This window comes from Diadema antillarum, unplaced genomic scaffold, assembly GCF_040938485.1.
Source record: "Diadema antillarum isolate AM-2024a unplaced genomic scaffold, OU_Dant_1.0 scf00000071, whole genome shotgun sequence".
NCBI classification, from domain to species: domain Eukaryota; kingdom Metazoa; phylum Echinodermata; class Echinoidea; order Diadematoida; family Diadematidae; genus Diadema; species Diadema antillarum.
Window position 1 is genome coordinate 12,701,078 of NW_027270960.1, and position 19,326 is coordinate 12,720,403.

Here is a 19,326-nt window from a genome sequence, read left to right on the forward strand (position 1 = left end):
TCAAAATTGGACAATTATGATGATCAACGATTGTAAAAATACCAAAATGATCACTCACATCAGCCACAAGAGTACCTATTTTCATTAGATTTTTTGCATCATTTGTAAATATATTATCAATCAATGTTGCAGTATCTGCGGTAATTCTGGTTGGTTTTAATATCAGTGGAAGAAGTGAAAAAGTAGCTAATAGATCAAAAAAAAAATGGTTTCGATGTGAGTTACAAGAAGAGCTCAATAAATCAATATTAAAATCCCCGATCAAATAACATATTTTTCTTTCATGAATTACCTTGGCAAGAAATGTCTCCAATAAGTGCATAAATTCAATTACACTTTGTCCTGGAGGTCTATGAACTACGGCAAGAACTGCATTTATATGATTGCACTGTATTTCGGCAACAATCGTTTCAATAAAATCATTACAAATGTCCGGATCCTCCCGTCTCTTGTATCGAATACTACTCTGTATCATACATGCAACTCCTCCTCCTCGCTTGTTTTTCCTACCTGTTCCTATAAATGTGTAGCCAGGTATGGGGAGGAATGTTAAAAAGCTGGGCGTGTAGGGTGCATTCCCCCACACATAATATGATAAATTATATGATCGATTGACTGATATACATAAAAAGTGGATGAAACAAAAAAGCTAAGACAAAAAGACCTATAACTATCCTAACTAATCCGAAACAAGAGCCCTGAACTAAGTCGCTGTCATGCCGGAAGAGAGGAACAAACAAAGTTATTACGTCGAGTGAAGATAAAAGACAGACAAAAATATAAAAGAAGACTATAACAAGACGAGACGTAGTGGATGGTTAGCCGTGATTTCAACAGAATATAAAATTGGATTTTCCGATGATATTCATTGCAACCGCACTAAAGGAATACAAAATATTAATTTCCATAGTAATATTTAGATAAATTATTATAACTGTTCATTTTTTTCTTCAGATTACCCTTAAAAGAACTTAAACTTGGTGATGCCTTTAAACTATTGCAAAGGTTGTTCCAATATTGGGTCCAGCAAATGTAAATAAAGGTTGTGTAAACATAGTCCTAGTTGAAGGCAGATGGAATTCATCATGGTGACAAGTCGGATATTTATGGAACGAGCGGTTTCTCGCAAACATGTTGGTAAAAACAGACGACAACAACTTATCAATGAGTTTGTACATAAATTGGCCAAGACAATAACAACAAATGTCGGTTATCTTTAAGATTTTGTTTTCAGAAAATAAAACATTGGTGTGAGGTCTGCAAGATACATGGAAAGTTGTTCGAAGAGCTTTTTTCCGGAGACGGGACAGTCTGTCGTAATAGGTGTGATGATTGTTCCCCCAAGCTATGATACCATAGTTTAACGAAATAAGGTAAAATTAAAGCTGAATATAACATTCAAAGGGTGAGAGTGGGGAAATGATATTTAACTCTATTAATAACACCAATATTTCGATATACTGTGTGACAAATACTATCAATATGTGACTTCCAAGAAAGTTTATTATCAATAACTAAACCTAAAAACTTGATGAAACTTCATCTATAACTATAATTATCATCTATTTCAGTATCATCGGGGAAACTATTCAAAATAATACTAAATAATATACAATTAGTTTTCAAAAGATTTAAAGACAACTTATTTGACCTTATCCAACATAACTTTTTTTTTCTTCCGAATTTAACAAATAAGCCAAAATATGAGGATCTGAGTGAGAAAGAAAGAAAAATTTGAGTCATCAGCAAACAGTACAAAAGATAAGATATCAGAAGCATTTGTTATATCATTTATATACAAAATGAACAAAAGAGTCCCAGTAAGCTACCCTGAGGAACACCACAGTTGACAGATTGGTTGCAGGAGTTTTGACCAGATAAAGAAACGTAATGTTTGCGATCTGAAAGTAACACCTGAACCACTCCAAGGCCTAACCAAGTATACCATAGTGACATAATTTACGAAGTAATATTCTATGATCTGTAGTATCGAAGGCCTTGAAGAGGTCTAGGAAGACACCTACTGTGTGATGAGCCCTATCTACTGCTTTGGCTACTTTTTCAATAAAGGAGAGAATTGCTTCAGAAGTGTGAGTCAGAAATGATATCATAGAAATAAAGACATTTGAGGAGTCTTGAATAAACAACTTTTTCTTAAAATTTTGAAAACGATGACAACAATGAAATTGGTTTATAATTACTAATATCTTCTTTGTTACATTTCTTAAATATTGGGATTATTTTGGTAATTTTCATTCGTAACAACACCATTACCAACACCATTATTTATTGACAAATTAAAAATATAAATCAAAGGTTCAACAATATTCTCATTTATATTTTTAAAAATAGCATTATCGATACAATGAGGTCCCGAACTTCTTTTACTTTCCAAACTCATGATGATATCATTCTGTTGACTGTACGATTATTGTTTTGTCGTTGTTTTTATACGGAAAATGAATAAAACACAAAACAAAAAACCCCTCATAACTAATAATGGGGTCAAAAAAGAATTGATTTGACTGAGGTGATTGAAAAAATTCATAAAATTTCTTCTTGCCAGTTCATGTCCAATCTGAGAGAAATGAAGATCAAATGCATCAGCAATCGACGCAGAGTCTGTTGTTTTCCTATCATTAAAAACAACTCTTGTTATACGGGATTTATCATTTTCTTTATTTATAGCACTGTTTATCATTTTCCAAGTCTTACTCAGATCATGTTAAAAACAAAAGATATCTGATCTGAGTAATACTTTTTTTTTTCATAACGCAATATTCTTGTAAAAATATTTTATAAGTAATATATCTACAGTGAGATTGTTCAGTGCGTTTAATTCTATCTGCATAATAAAAATTATTTTTCGATATATAGATCGTAGAAGACATTTTTTTATCCACGGTAATCTAGGATACTTCTTGTAATCACGTTTAACTTCAACCAAAGGAACATATTTGTGTAAATAATAATGAGAATTCAAAATATTCATAAAGACATCAAATGATAGATCAGCATCATGAGCGCTATATACTTCTCTCCAAGTTTCTTCATTCAAACTATTCTTCAATTTCTGTAAATTTTCCGGTGTAACTTTTCTGAATGTTTCTCTAATGGGACTAACTGGTTTCGTGGTGCCTGGGATGGATGTGAAAATGGGGAAGTGTGTCTGATATATCGGATAAAATAATATTCGATTTAGGAGTGGGCGTAACATTACAAAATATATTATCAATAAGAGAATCTGAATTGTTTGTTACTCGGGTGGGTTTAGCAATGAGTGGTAAAACAGGAAAATGAAAACATACTGTCAAGTACATTCTGAGAAGCATTTGCTGTGTGACATTTGAGAACATCTATATTGAAGTCGCCCATAATATATACCCTTCCTCCTATATACCTTGTTAGTTCTATTATAGTAATAAGGTCATATTCTTTTAACTAAAGGCCAAATATAACCACTCATTTCACAAGTCTTTATTTCATGTTTTTATTTCTAGGATAAAAAAAAACCAACAGTAAAATTCATCTTCGTTATATTTGATGTGTGCATGTGACTTTTATAACGATGCCCTGTCCGACTCACCGACATACTACCACTGATATCTAGAACAAGAACCACTCGTCGGACAGGCTGCTGAAGGATGGTGAACGAAGGCTCAGTGTCCACTTGGTTTGGGTCTGGGAAGTAATCCTCACTTGTGATGTCTCCAGTAGTGAGCATTACTTCCCAGGCACTCCTTCTTCCACAGTGATGGTTTTGAAGATTATCTGCCTCGTAATTGTGTACTAATGGGTCGCAAAATTGGTGGATCTAGAAAAGACGAAAGAGTTGATGTCCAAAACATACTTGTATTTCCAAAACTTAAAACGCTTCCTGCATCACACATTTCATAAGCTAATAATGCCCAAGGCAAAATTCACATGATCGGAATGAATTGCAAGTTTTAACTTCACCTATATACCGATATACGCAAGATTTGCACACATGCACGTGCACATAATATACGTTTATATGTATGTATGTATACATATATATATATGTGACCGTGCACCACAAAACGAACATAAAGTCGCACACACTGATTTTGCGTGAGGACTGAAAATAAGTGAAATGGTTCCACCTAGCCGATCTTGACCTTTTCATATTTTCTGAAAGAGCAGGTCTTCTTTTACATAATGGTAAGACTTGGTATCATAAAACGGGCGGGTAAGTGTCTTTTTTAAGCAGTTTATCTCGAACAGTTTTTGGTAGAATAGTGTGATTAGGTGTGTCTTTAGAGTCCCTTTTTCATTTCTGAAAACTTTGTCCACACTCTTCACTTTCAACTCTAATAACTTTTGAAAGGATAACGCTACTGCTTTGAAAGTTGGCATTAATTATGGACAGACTGTGTTAATGAGGCATGCTTAATTTCAATTTAATCCAATAATCCCTTCATTGCTGTTACTCTGGTGGTTTACTTTCTGTTTTTTGTCCCATTCATCGCACAGTCAGCACGGTATGGTAAAGATTAAGCGCTTGAATAGACACTGTACTCCAGAGCCTCTTTTCTCAGTTCACACTTTTCATGAGTTTGTGCTTTCTTTCCAATATTTAGATGTAGGTTAGGAGAGTCCATTTGACTTGAGTTATACATCATTTTAAAGATTAAAGTCTGCTCTTTCAGAATATGGTCTTAACTAAATATTCATGTCTGGCGACTTTTTGTTTGTTTTGTGGTGCAGGGTCACATATATATCATAATTATACATATACATACACATATTTGTAAAGGTAACACATTCGCTCCTAAGACAATTGCTTCGGTCTTCTGCTCTCCAAAATTTATGTATAGCTCAGCGTGTATCTCATTTAAACGTGTACCTTAGCGTGTACCTTATTTAAACTACGGGATTCCTGCTTGGGGTAATACATATCAGATGTTATTTGATAAACTTCTGTTATTGCAAAAGAAAGCGCTTAGAATTGTTTTTAACTTACATACCCGAGAACATACAGATGCTTTGTTTTCTGACCATAAAATATTAAAAGTAAATGATTTGTATGTGTTTCAACTTGGTCAGTTTATGTTTAATTACAACAGTACCTTTTTACCTGAAATATTCCATGATTTATTTCATCGAAACAGTCATGTTCATAACTATCCCACGCGACGATCCGACGAATTCCATCTTCCGTTAATGAGAACCGCACATGCCCAAAATACATTCCTTTATACCGGACCCAGACTTTGGAATAATTTAGATAATAGTTTAAAAGATTCCCCCAAATTTGTCACATTTAAATATAAACTCAGAAAACATTTACTTTCTACTTATAATCTTAGATAATTTAAATTGCTATAATTTATGCTTGAGCTTTCACCTGTCCTGATGTCGCAGCACTTGGCGTGTTCTGTGTGCAGACCTCTCTTCTTTCTTCTCTCCTTTTCCTTTCCTGTCTATTGTTCTTCGTAGACTTGTATTGTTACCGTCTTCTCTCCTCTCGGTACTGTCTCGCGTCCAACAGTGTATATGCGTGTGGGTAATTGAATGTGTGTACGAATGTATTGTCCTTGTCATATTTTCCCGGTACACGTGGTTCAATGAACAGTGTCCGGGCACTATAGCATTGGTATTCTACATTTTTTTCCCGACCTGTGTATCTCTAAATAACTACATGTATATTGTTATAGAATAGTATATCATTCACTCATTATTTATCTAGCGATCCACGTCCGACAAGCTTTGCTTTTTAGTGGATCACTATTTTCCATGATCGAATTTATTTTCCGCTCGCCCACGTAGTATTTGTACAGTGTTCCTCTTTATTATTGTACATATATGTTGTTCTATGATTTGTCTCGTATATTACATGAATCTTTTGCAAGCGTTTGAACAATATCATTCAATGACATGTATACATTGTACTTTGTTTTTGATTTTCGTTGATTGGAAATAAACTATGATTGAATTGAATTAAAAATTGAATTGAATTGAATTGAATTGACTTGAATTGGAGCAATTGTCACAGGAGCGAATGTCATGGAACCACTTACAACTGAACTTGTGTCATATGACAACAAATAAATAATATGATTTACAAGTCAAATGCAGCATGCATATATCCAAGTTCAAGCTAAAGAATCAGTCAAGTTTCACACTAAGTGGATTCAAATAACAGCTATGTTATCAGGAGATAGGCCTACCTAATCATGAACTCTTAGGCGAGTCCAACCATGATTCTTGTTATTATATCTTTTTTTAATCATTAAAGTTCCATAGCCTTCTTTAGTAATGTATCCAACAGCAAGCATTAAGCGACCGGGGTTCGTATATAGAAAACAATTAGCTGGATTCAACAAAACAAAGAGTTGCAATAAGTTTAAAGAATTGATCAGATATCAGTTTAACTGGTTTGGTTGGTAAACGGTCTGATTGTAGTTTCATCAATAACTTCACATCTGTCTTCCATGTTCACACAATTTATTCTAATTCTAGCAAAATCTGCTTTTATTTGAAGGTTTTGACATTTTGTGATGAAGCACTAATTTTTCAAATTTTGAAGTCGAGTAACTTTCAAATGATACTGCAACCAAGGCTGTGTATTCAATATAGAAGAGGGTACTATATGGCCATGCAGAAGTGAACTCATACATGTATGTCTAGGTTGATTAATATACAATTAGGGCACCAAAATTATAGCACGTTTAAATGATTATGAATCTGTTCAACTCACAGAGTCTACGCAATGCGATCCAAAGAGTAGAGAAGCGTTCGTCGTTTGCTCACTGTCAGGAATGAAGACACACTCCTCGTCCACTTTTCCATTAGGATTCTCTGTACACGACCAGCCATCCCCATCTATCATGTCACCAGTTAGATCACGGGAACACCTAGTCGGTTCATAGCGTTGAGTGGTCGAATCGTAGTACTGGTTTGCCTCCCCATAACCTGAGCCATTGAAGTGCTCGGGAAATAGACCCCATCTCAGGCGGCCCCATTCCCGTACCATCGCTTTCCCTACAATGAGAAAGACAAGAAGAAATCAGTGATGCTGGAATGACCTTAGTGATTTAAGATGCCTAGTGTTGATTGAAGAGTAAGCAAATCGCGATGTGTCATAAGGCCATTTACATTTCATCGTATGAATTCTGAACGTGAAGACCTAGTAATTTTGGACTTTTTTTTTTACATCGGGTGCTTGAGGCTTGTACCTGGATAATTTTTAAAATTTAAGAAAATCGTGCAAAAAAAAAATGTTATTTCAGATCCAGAGATTCATATTCATTTCATTCAGGCACTCCATGTGCCCCAAAGCAGATAGTGTATAACTATTCAAATTTAGTCAAATAAATCAGGAAAAGAATATGATATAATACGTATGATATGCTTAAGACTCTCTCTCTCTCTCTCTGCGTACTCACTCAGATCCTGTGTTTGTAAACAATGAAATGGTAGATATAAGTTATATAAAGCGAGCTTTCCCCGGTTATATTAATTTGCCTTTCGTTTATCTCTTATAGGAGATCGTATAATTCTTGAAACAATCTCACCAAGTCGTTAATATTGGTTCTTTTGTGATTTTCTGGCAAACATCTTGACAAAACCACGACGAATCAAATTACAGAGGTTTCAGACATTAGCAACAATTGCCAAAAGGGCTTTTCATTCGTTGTTCCATACTGTATGCTAAACTTCCATCAGTATAACTACACAAATCCCATTTCTTGAGAGAGCTTTGTTTTAAGCCGAGGAAGGATCATTGTGGAATGCCATGTAGGTGAAGGCGTATTTCGTAATCGTAAAAGAAGTTTGAATTCATCAATGGTCGGAATGTATAATAGTGTCCTACCACTGCATGCGTCGACGTTCTGGAGAAGGTACCCGGATGTAAGCGTCATATCAAGCCCTTGGACTCCGCACCCGGCGTGGTTTGTTATCGAAGGATCCCTAGCAGCTCCCTCTATGACCCGGATGTTGGCGCTCCCAAACGACTGGTAGGTGGCCGTCTCGTAGACGTCGGGTTTTCTATTCCATGTGATAGGAACGAGAATTTGGATCTCACCCCAGGACAGTCTGCGGTCGGTTGCATTAAACAGAATTTCTGAGCCTGTCGTGAATGTTTCCTATGAAATCAAACAAGAACAAGACGGGTTTCTTTGCACCGAACTGTGCTGAATATTTATTATAGGCTTTGTAGTCGGGCAGATTTGTAGCAAAATTTGGTCGAGATGCTCACATCCGGCGGAAAGTATGAAATCTTGCATAAAGGGGTATTTTGTGACGCTGATTTCAAATATTGCCAGATCAAAGAGATCTGACCTTGGGATCGGCCGCCATTTTGAATTCCAATATGGCCGCCATCACAAAACACATTTAAAGATCCCTATCTTCAGTTCTGAATGACTTGTGACACCAAAATTTGGCACACATGAGCGTTTTGACATATTGAATTTGACGGCAGATTGATTTGAAGCGTCTGACAAACATCGAATGGCCGCCATTTTGAATTCAAATATGGCCGCCTCGACGAAATATTCAAAATCCCTATCTCGATTTCTAAGTGGTGAGTGACGCTGAAATTAGGTGTAAACAAGTATTTTAACGTATGAGTTAAAATATTAACTAATGTGATGTGTCTGACAGTGCCTGCTATTTTGAATTCCAATGTGGCTGCCAAGACAAACATTACGACTAACATTCACGGGCATGCCAAAAAGCGCAGCAGAAAGGAAGCATAATGCGCCTTTCACTGACGTCACAATGTAAATACAGCAGCGCGCACTCAATCAGTAACAAACGCGCCTAATCAGGTCGCCTAATTTACAAACCCGATAGAGATTTTCAATACTCCAACATGGCAACTATGTATAAAAATTAAAATTGGCTGCTGTGCAGCTTGTTAGACATATCAAATGAGTCTGTTATTGAAATCATCATATCACCATGCTTTTATGTATCAAATTCCAATGGCTTATGTTATTCAGAAATGAAGGTAGGGATCTTTGACGGCGGCCATATTGGAATTCAAAATGGCGGCCGACCCCGTGGCCAGATCTCTTAGATGCGGCATTCTTTTTGTTTTTAAATCAGCGCCTCAAAATACCCCTATATGCAAAATGTCATACTTTCCGCCGGATGTGAGCATCTTTTTCACATATCTGCCCCACTACAATGATGAGGTAATAGACCGAATCCAACAAGAGAAGTCGTCGGGTCCTATGAAGACCTGCTATCAACTGTGAAAATAGTGAGACAATCAGGACTGGTCAAAACAATCTTACAAGGCACAGTGAAAGGAAAGAAAGCACAAGGAAGACGAAAGAAGAGATGGGAAGATAACATTCAAGACAAGGTTGAGAGAGTCACAGAGAGAGGCAGAGGAGAGGGAGGGATGGAGGAAACTGGCTGCGAAGTCATCTGTGTCTTCTCAACATGTGTAAGGGCCCTGTAAGGACACCTTTCCGGGTAAGCTACGCGGGCTCCTTGCGAGTAGGGATTTTCCAGCAGGCAGGAAAATTTGTACCTGTTTTAATATAGAGGCGTGCTATTTACCTGCTACTTGCGTGTATTCCGTGTGACCTGCGTGAGAGCCTTGAAACCGATCCATTTTCAGCTACGATCGACATGCGGGGACTGCGAAGTACCTTCGTTACAGGTGCGAAGTACCTACGTTGGAGTTGCCTGAGAGGTGCTGCCGCTAAGGGCCTTCTACCTCCGCGACTCACCCGGAACAAGTTATAAGCACGCTCAAAGTCCTTGTCACATCGTGTCTGACGGGAAGCCTTGCAGGTTGACTTGCGTGGAAGCATTTTTGCTACCAAGAGCTCTCAGCAGTTAGTCCGCAGTACCTGAGAGTGCCTTTAGCGTGTATCTCGCCCGTAGTTGCCCGGAGGTGCGCACGCAAGTCCGATTTACATGCAGCCAAGTCTTTTGCATGACCAAAACTCTTTCCTGGTGAGTGGCGGGGATTGCCCGCAGAGGTCCACGCAGAACGCCAGTAGGAGGCCCTTAGCAGCAGCACCTTGCAGGCAACTCCCACGCAGGTACTTCGCAGTCCCCGTATTCGGTAAAGATAATGATATTCTGTGGGACTTCTACATGCCATTCCTTCTGAGGAATACTTTCGCTGAGTCGTCAGCTCCCACGCGCCTGGCACGCAGGTCAGACAGAATACCCCCAAGTAGAACTTAAGCAAGTAAGACACATGCAAAACTCGCCCTAATCCTTGTGCGCCCTCATCAGAAATTGTCCGGTTTATGCTGGAAAATATATCCACACGCATCAAGCCCGCGTATCTTGCCCGGAAAGATGTGAAAGGGTCAAACGTGGCTGCGGGTAAAGACGACTTGCGTGCGCATCTCCTTTTAACTACGTGTGAGATACGTGCTAGGTACCGTCATGTGCGGGTTATCTGCGGGGACCTCCGAGTAGCAAAAATTGAAGACCTGAATATAAGAACGACCCAAGTCAAATTTTTGGCCAAATTTGACATGGGAAATTGTAGCTTATGCATGGACTCATCTTGTGTATAAATGATAAATCATAATTACCCCCGGAAGTGCCTGAAATGAATGACTTAAATTGTATATTAATGTAAGAATGAAGGACTTGGGTCATTCTTACATTCATATAATAGCGCCCTCTCTCATCCTTCTCTCATCTCTAAAGCAGAATATCATGTATATGAATCAAAGAACGACCCAAGTCCACCACACAAAATGGCCTCTCCACAATTAATGTAAATGTCAATTGTCATAATAATATTCTAATTTGTATATACAATGTTGCCTTCCCATCACAGTTAAATAGAATATTATTGGACAAATAAAAAAGATATGAAGTTTTTTTTAGTTTACTCGAAATGGTCTTCCATGGACTTGGGTCGTTCTTATATTCATATACTCAATTATTCTTTGCAAGTACCACGCAAGGCTTGCCCTGAAAGGTGTGACACGGCTTTTAGATGTACTGTACGTTTAACACGACAGCTATTTTATATTGGCTCGTTTGACTCACTCAAAGTCTTCAAATACAAAGCAGGAGTGTAGAGCTACTACCAATATGTTCATGAATGCAGTAGTATTGCTTTTTTAGTGTTTATGACGCAATTGTAAAAAAAAAAGATATAAATCTTTAGGTTGAGTTTAATGGACATTGTAATCTGCCTCCGCCACAAACCCTTCCCTCTTGAAAACAAGATCCAATATATCCACTCTGACATTCGAACAATATTCATCATGCCACATATAATGTAAAGTGAAGTTGCACGCTGGATATCAAGCAACTTGATATCGATTATTTTGACAAAATTGATGGAAAAATGATGAACCAATAAAATTATCTAAGTATTGTCATAATCCACAAACGTGTAATACGCGTAAGAGATTTTTCCCACAAACCTCACCCAACACTAGCATTAACATTCAACTGGGTACTACAGATGTACTGAGAAAATCTTTTATAGTCCAAGAGCATTTGGTCAAAATAGGCTTTAACCTTGACATTCTTGGTAACAAGCTGGGTGTTTTTTTTTTTTACAGGATAGGTCCAGAAATACGTCTCGAGTAACATTCTAAAAGTCCTCATGAATCCTCCTTTAGAGTTTTCCTCAATCGAAGATAGCGTCCAAAATGGTGGCTATCATTTTCAGAAATTCTTATGACCTTTCAACCAGGGAATCTAAATACTAAATTTGAATATCTAAATATGTGACCCACCACGACAAAACGACCAATAAGTTGGACAGGTTTTTTTTTAAGTTCCAACACAATCAAAAAGCGGAGATTCTAAGCTTTAAAATGATATATGACACACCTTGTATGGGCAAATCCAAGAAAGTGGGGATGTTAGACAGGGTAATTACCAGAATAGTGGCGAAAACGGGCTCTAAAGAACTGTGACCATTCAGAAGCGCAGAACCGTGTCCTGCTGTCTGGGGACAAAAGGTTTTATCAAATCTCCTTGGCAACCACTACGAAGGAATAATCGGATTAGGATTAAACTTGATACAGCTTTCAAAAAGACATACCCCTCGAATTATCTTAAAAATATCAAGACTAATATTGCTTACTTATTTTTCAGCTATGCGTAGTTGTTTCAAAGCTTCAATGTGATCAAATCAAGCCTTTCTCGAATGGTTTTCTTTCATGTAGCCCTATGAGCTAGAACGTACCAATGACAAGAACTATTTTGAATATTTCTTATAGTAAACATCAGACTCTAACATTTTGTCAGGTAATAGATCGATAGATGGCCTTTCAGATGATACCTAAAAAATAATACCAAAAACTCTTCTCCAACCCAACCCGGCTATTTCAGCTGTTTAGGTGAAAAGTCCCATTGCGACTTATTGGTCGTTTTGTGGTGGTGGGTCATATGTATGTTATGGAGTGTGAAAAACTGAATGAAATACACATTAAGAGATATTGACGCAAGTATCATAATCGAAGATGGTGTCCAAAATAGGCGCCATATCCTGAAAACTCCTCTAAAATTTCAACTAGGTAGCCAAAATACAAAAATTAGATGTCTAAATAAATGTTTTTGATGATGAAGAAATCAATAAAATACAGTGTACATATCAAGAGATGTTGACGCACACAAGTACGGCAATCAAAGATGGCGTCCAAAATGGCCGCCATTTCCAGATTTTTTTTTAATATCCTTTCAACTAGGCACTCCAATACAAAATATTAGTGTCTATGTTTCGGAACATGAAAAACTCATTAAAATACTTATTAAGATATGTTGACGCACGCTAGTACCGTTAGAACTTTTCCCAAAAATGGAGTGCAAAGTGGTCGGCAATAACAATTTTATCCCACATTTATGTTAACGAATGTCAATATAGCGTATTAAAAAAAAATATTTAAGAGAGATTTCTTATGTGTAAATTATACAAATAAAAGCATTTGGATGTTAGACTCAAGGAGTGTGTCCTTGATTTAGAGAGACACATTTCACCATCAGATTTGTTGCTAAACAGATTCGCCAACCAGATTAGGCATTTTGTTCATTCATTATAATTTTTTCATTATAAGTAGTTTAGAAGTCTAGTGCAACATTTCTGATGACATTTTTTTTTGTAGATACTTTATTTTCTGCAAATCAATATATACATAGATTGAATAATCGTGAACATGGGAAACATACAAAGTATATTTGAAACAGAGACGTTTGACTTGAATAAACAACGATATAAAAGGAAATTAATGATATTACAGTATGCATGTCTATGCAGCTGGGATTACAATAACAATATTATATTTAAGAAGTGGTAATGCAGAGGGCCGCCATTGTAAGCATTGCTTGAAAAGATGACTCTGATGTGTGATGGTGGTGAATGTGCGTGATGGTGGTGAAATTTGTTAATGTCAAAAACTGTACAATATCTATGGAAAGGTGCCGAGCGAGTTACGTTTAGCTTTTTCTCTTTTTTTTGCAATTTAATGACAAAGTGCATATACTTCATGTTGACAATTTGGAAAATAAAGATTGTACAGACCACCCCCCCCCCCCCTTCCCCAAAGGGCGGGAGGATGGATCCAATATAATCTATACCCATGTTAGGCACATTTAAGGGGAAGTTTACGCCGGACCTTCTGACTTGTAGAATTATGTTGAATTTCTTTGTCTCTTGAAACAGGTTAAAACAGCAATCTTTTGATGAACAAAATTTTGTGCAACATTTGGTTTCCACGAAGGACTCGTGTGATTTTATTGGTACAAGAACTTGCTTGCTTCATGATCTATAAATGGTTCCTTATGTCTAAAAATATAGGCCTATATTTAGACATTTAAGTGCACATCGTGGATACATATATAGTTGCAAGCTTTGCCTATGGAAAAAACAGGAAATGACAGCCATTTTTGACACCATAGTATTGGGTTTTTCAAAGTAATCAAGTGCTTTATTCGTGTTTCAAAATCTCTGAATAAGTATCATACTTGGTTCCTTGCGACACACAACGTTTATTTCGACATTCTAAGTGTACAAGTGAATTCTACTTGCAAATATGAGGAAAAAAATCAGGAAATGGCGGCCATTTTGGGCGCCATTTTGGATTAAGGTATTTTCATGCTTCATCAACTCTAAATGTTTTAATTGAGTTCTTCATGCTTCAAAACATATATTAATTAGACATTTAATTTTTGTATTTGGGATACCTGGTTGAAAAGTCACAAGAATTTCAGAAAGGCGACCGTTTTGGACGCCATCTTGGATTACGGTTTACGTGCGTCAACATTCTTTTAAATTAATGTTATTGAGTTCTTCATGCTTCAAAACATATATTAGGACATTTAAATCTTGTATTGGGGATACCTGGTTGAAAAGTTATACAAATTTCAGAAGATGGCGGCCATTGTGGACTCCATCTTGGATTGGGGAAAATGCTCAAAGAGAATTTATGTGGACTTTTATTATGTTGTTCTAGACATATGTTTCTAGAGCTATCCTGAAAAAAAAAAAAATCAGCTTGTTACCAAAAATGTTCTGTACAAAACTAACGCTCTTGGACTATTACAAAACATATATCAAGACATTTAAATCTTATATTTGGGATACCTGGTTGAAAAATTATAAGAATTTTATAAAATGGCGGCCATTTTGGACGCCATCTTGGATTGTGGAAAACGTTCAAAAAGGATTTATGCGGATTTTTACTACACTGCAAAAAGTCCGGTGCTAAATAGTGAACACCGAGCTGGTGTTAAATTTTCGGTGCTCATTTATGGTGTTAAATTAACACCTACGGGTGTCATTTCCAAATTTTAAACTGTTTTTGAAGAGTTTCTTAGTAACTGCACTTCTTGTTGATTTTTAATTTAAGCAAGACGATCAAGAATTTTACATTAAAATACTAGATTTTTGAAAAAATGTGAAAATAAATTTACACCAAAGTAACACCAGTTGGTGTGGTCCCTTATTGAAGCTGGACGGGTGTTAAACCATTGATATTAACACCAGCAAATATCAAATCAACACCATGTGGTGTCATTTTTTAATTAACACCAGTACAGCGTCAAAATAACACCAGGTACAGTGTCAACTTAACACCACGAAGTGTCAGGTGAACACTTTTCAACACCATCAGAGTGCATTTTTAACACCTGTGGGTGTGGTCCTTTATTGAAGTTTGATCGGTGTTAGATTTAGCACCCGTGGTGTTAAATCTAACACCGATGTTTTTACAGTGTATGTTGTTCTAGACATATATTTCTAGAGCAATCCTCAAAAAAAAAATCGGCTTGTTACCAAAATGTCCAGGTTTAAACTAATGCTCTTGGACTATTCGAACTCAAGAATGAGGTATGCCAGATAATGAAAAAATCCTCAAACTGTTATAATTGGCATTTTGAAGCTGAAAGGTGGGTGAAACCTCATACCTTGATACTCTTACCTTGATATCTTGTATCAATGTGTCGCTTTCTTCAACATCCGAATCAATGGCAATGAGGATGTTGGTGTATTTTCCATTCTGGAGATGAATTTCATTTCTGTCTTTGCACGAGCCCCTGGCAAACATGCAAGAAGCCATCAAAATGCAACGCAGAGCAAAACGCCACAAAATCATTCTTCTTCTTTACTCTACGAAGTGAAATGGGGCAAATTGCCAATCACTTGAAGGCATAAAAAATCTCAACGAAGATGAGAAATAGTACGATTATCAATTATCCTGATGCTTTTGTCTCATTCCACAAAAGTCGTCCCGAAGACCTACGGTACGTGAAAGTGCATGTGTCGAATTGTTAAAATGAAACGTCAGCAAAACAGCATTTTATTTCGTGAGTTTAGGCAAGAACTCACAGTGAGAACCCGCTCAACGCGGGCGCACTCATAAGAAGGGGACGGGAAACCCCCTAAAAAAACCCAGTAACCCAGGCTTGAGTAAGAAAGCCCCCCCTAAAGAGAAGACGGAGCCACCTCCATGCCTGAAGCCATCATGTTTGAGAAAGTCATGGAAGTGCTACCGTCCCAGGCTACTCGATCCAAACGATCGTATCCAACAACAAAAATTACGTGCGGTGTCACAGGGGATCCGTTCCGGCCAGTACATGTATAAATTATCGTATCCGCCAATCGGCGGGGTTTTTGCCTCGCAGCCGATACGATCCCCACCGCCAATTCGATCCGGGTCTCTACCGTACGTGCATTACACTTGGTAGTGGGGAAAAACACCCCTACAGCAAAATGTACTCTTCCGGTCTCCCTTCAAAGCCAATGAGCTTCTCCAAATATCTCACACCAGCCAATGGAACAAAGATGCAATTTGAAATCCTTAATTACGAAGGGATTTATTATTTGTTTTTTTGTCACTTCAGCGAGGTACAAGTATTGGGTAGTCATGAGGCATGCATCTCGGCGTATTAAATCTCTGACCGGCTGACCTTGTTCGTCATGCCAACCACTCTCTGCTTTGAATCGCCTGGAACGAATGATTTACTGTAGTCTGGATATTCGTCATGTAGCAGCTAATCGTTCACCTTCATAATGATTATTTTTCAGCACTCAGAATCATGATTATCATGTATAATAACGACCATGGCTAACAAAATGGCTAACATCTACACGTACAATATTTCGTTTTATTCATTGTATACAACCTCAAAGACGGGTTGGTTTTTGTTGTTGTTTTTGTGAGGTGTGCGTGCAGATCGTCCCGTTTTTTATTTTGTGTCTGGTGTCTGTGTGTGGGGATGTCTATCGGTCTTCTGGGGTATTAATGTCTTTCACAGAGATTTTATTTATTTCATACAGGCGAGGTATTCTATATGAACAATATAGTTTTGGTTGAGATGAGAGATTTACACACATTTTAACTTTTATAGATATCGAAAAAAACAAGCTAAAACAGAGTTAGCCAGATAAAGGGTGGGGCTAACGTTTTGTTGAGATTTCTTTGTTTTAGATATCTCAGCCATTTCAAAACCAATTTTCATCCGATAAACTTTAAATTCTCCTCAGAATTAAGTGCTCTTTCATATTTCATAAGAAGTTTCTCATTATCTCACAAAAAAGTCGGAAACCTGAAGCCCTATCACATGGTACTACTGTACTATCCCGTTAATTTTTAATGCCTTCCCTTTTCAAGATGGTTACCACGGCCCAAAAACAGATCTTCGAAGGTGAAGTGCATGCAAACCGAGAACAACTTTTTTAAAAACTTCTAATAATATTGGGTGCCATAACATGAATATCCCAATAGTACACCAATATGTCCGAAATCTGGTTTTACACAGAAAAGTTGCAGTTTCTTTTCGTCTTTTCACTGTAAAGACATCGGTGTTAGATTTAACACCACGGGTGTGATCAAACTTCAATAAAGGACCACACCCACAGGTGTTAAAAATGCACTCTGATGGTGTTGAAAAGTGTTCACCTGACACTTCGTGGTGTTAATTTGACACTGTATCTGGTGTTATTTTGACACTGTACTGGTGTTAATTAAAAAATGACACCACATGGTGTTGATTTGATATTTGTTGGTGTTAATATCAATGGTTTAACACCCGTCCAGCTTCACTAAGAGACCACACCAGCTGGTGTTACTTTGGTGTAAATTTATTTTCACATTTTTTCAAAAATCTAGCATTTTAATGTAAAATTCTTGATCGTCTTGCTTAAATTAAAAATCAACAAGAAGTGCAGTTACTAAGAAACTCTTAAAAAAACAGTTTAAAATTTGGAAATGACACCCGGAGATGTTAATTTTACACTATAAATGAGCACCGAAAATTTAACACCAGCTCGGTGTTCACTATTTAACACCGGACTTTTTGCAGTGTTCGTACACAATAAGTTTTATCTATAACATGTAGGCCTACATATAATTTCTTCTCAGAAAATACATAATTACACGCACATGTGAAAAGGCATCTTTAGATCTAATAAAGTCAAGGTGATAGATAGAAATGAAAAGAGATGAGAAAGTGAAGAAAAAAAAGTATACCCTACCTGTTGCAAGAAATGACCATAACAAGCTGAACTACAATGTAGGGCCTACATGTATAATAAATATTAGGGAAACGTGGAAAATAAATGTATATCAAAGAAGACAAAGTACCAGTGCAGTTTAGGGCTTACGGAAGTGAGAGGGTATCGGAGAAGAGAAAGAGCTTTGTATGAACAATAACCAGAGAATTGGAAAGATTGAGAGAGAGTGCGAAGGAGAACAATAAAGAGAAAAAAAGGAAAAAAAAAACTAGATAAATGTTATTCATCTCGGGCTATGATCACAGCTTTACTTCTATCTCAGCCTTCTGCATACACATTCATAAATTTTGCGGACTATCAAAGCAACATTTTTTAAAGTACAGTCAATTTCTTACCATAACAAAGACCATTGTAAAGCCTATTTATCCATGCCGTACTCTACAGCAAAACTCCATTTCTCTCTCTTTCTTCATTTTCACTTCAAACAGTCTCTTATCTCATGTATAAATATCATAATGTTCCAGCTTTGCACTATCCTCTGAAGCATTATTTCAATAGACGGATAGAGCCTACATGTATCATAAAAATTGAAAAAAACAACACAAACAAACAAACACATGGTCCCATGCATAAAAAGGATAAAACTACCTGCGCTGTTCACAAATAAATAAAAAGATGTAAACAATGTATATGGAAATGACTCGAAAAAGGGCCCTCTTTCTGAGACCCCCCCCCCCCTTTTTTTGGCACATCCTTCAGGATATTTTGCATAGCATATAATTATGCCTTCAAATCTTAGCAAAGGCTCTCAAATCACATGAATTGTCACTGTATTCCCTCTTTCATGGACTGTCTGCACTATTTACCGGCGACGCGTCGCGACGACTCGACTCCAACTCCCTCCACTAGTCCACAGTTGTGTGCCGGATCGAGATCGACCCCATCGTCTCACCTTCCTGACCCATCGCAACCTTGCAACACAGTCATGTGCCATGCAGCTGATTCAGTTCGTTCGCGCCACTGATTCGTGCATTTTTTCAGTATACGAGGCTACGATATAACTTAAAATGCCAATATCAGAACGAAATACTAGGTCTGTAATTGAGATTATTTAACGTTTGAAGGACAAGCGCGTTGTGGGTGTGTTTCTTTACATTTTCCTCCAACAGTGTCCATCATCCAAAATAAACATGTATTATTTCGTTTTCCATGTATTAGAAAAACGGCTTGTGCTATTCTAAAGGCTCGCTGGGGTGAAATAAGCTTCAAAATGCTAGTACTCTATGGTGTCTACACGAAGACACATCGAAAACAACGTCCATACTATTAATTACAACCCTGCAACGAACGGATACGTCATGTATCAAAACATTGATTGAGTTCGGCAAAAAGCTTTAAGTGAA

At 37.2% G+C, this 19,326-nt stretch overlaps 1 protein-coding gene across 1 annotated transcript; it reads right to left on the reverse strand.

Moving 5' to 3' along the window:
- Positions 1 to 1,684: 1,684 nt before the first annotated feature.
- Positions 1,685 to 9,797, reverse strand: LOC139717108 (calcium-activated chloride channel regulator 1-like). The gene is made up of 5 exons (XM_071628613.1): positions 9,714 to 9,797; positions 7,838 to 8,111; positions 6,722 to 7,005; positions 3,587 to 3,814; positions 1,685 to 1,711 (listed from the first exon to the last, which is right to left on the reverse strand). The coding sequence occupies exons 1-5, from the start codon at positions 9,795 to 9,797 to the stop codon at positions 1,685 to 1,687; spliced, it is 897 nt and encodes a 298-aa protein (XP_071484714.1).
- Between the last annotated feature and the right edge of the window lie 9,529 nt (positions 9,798 to 19,326).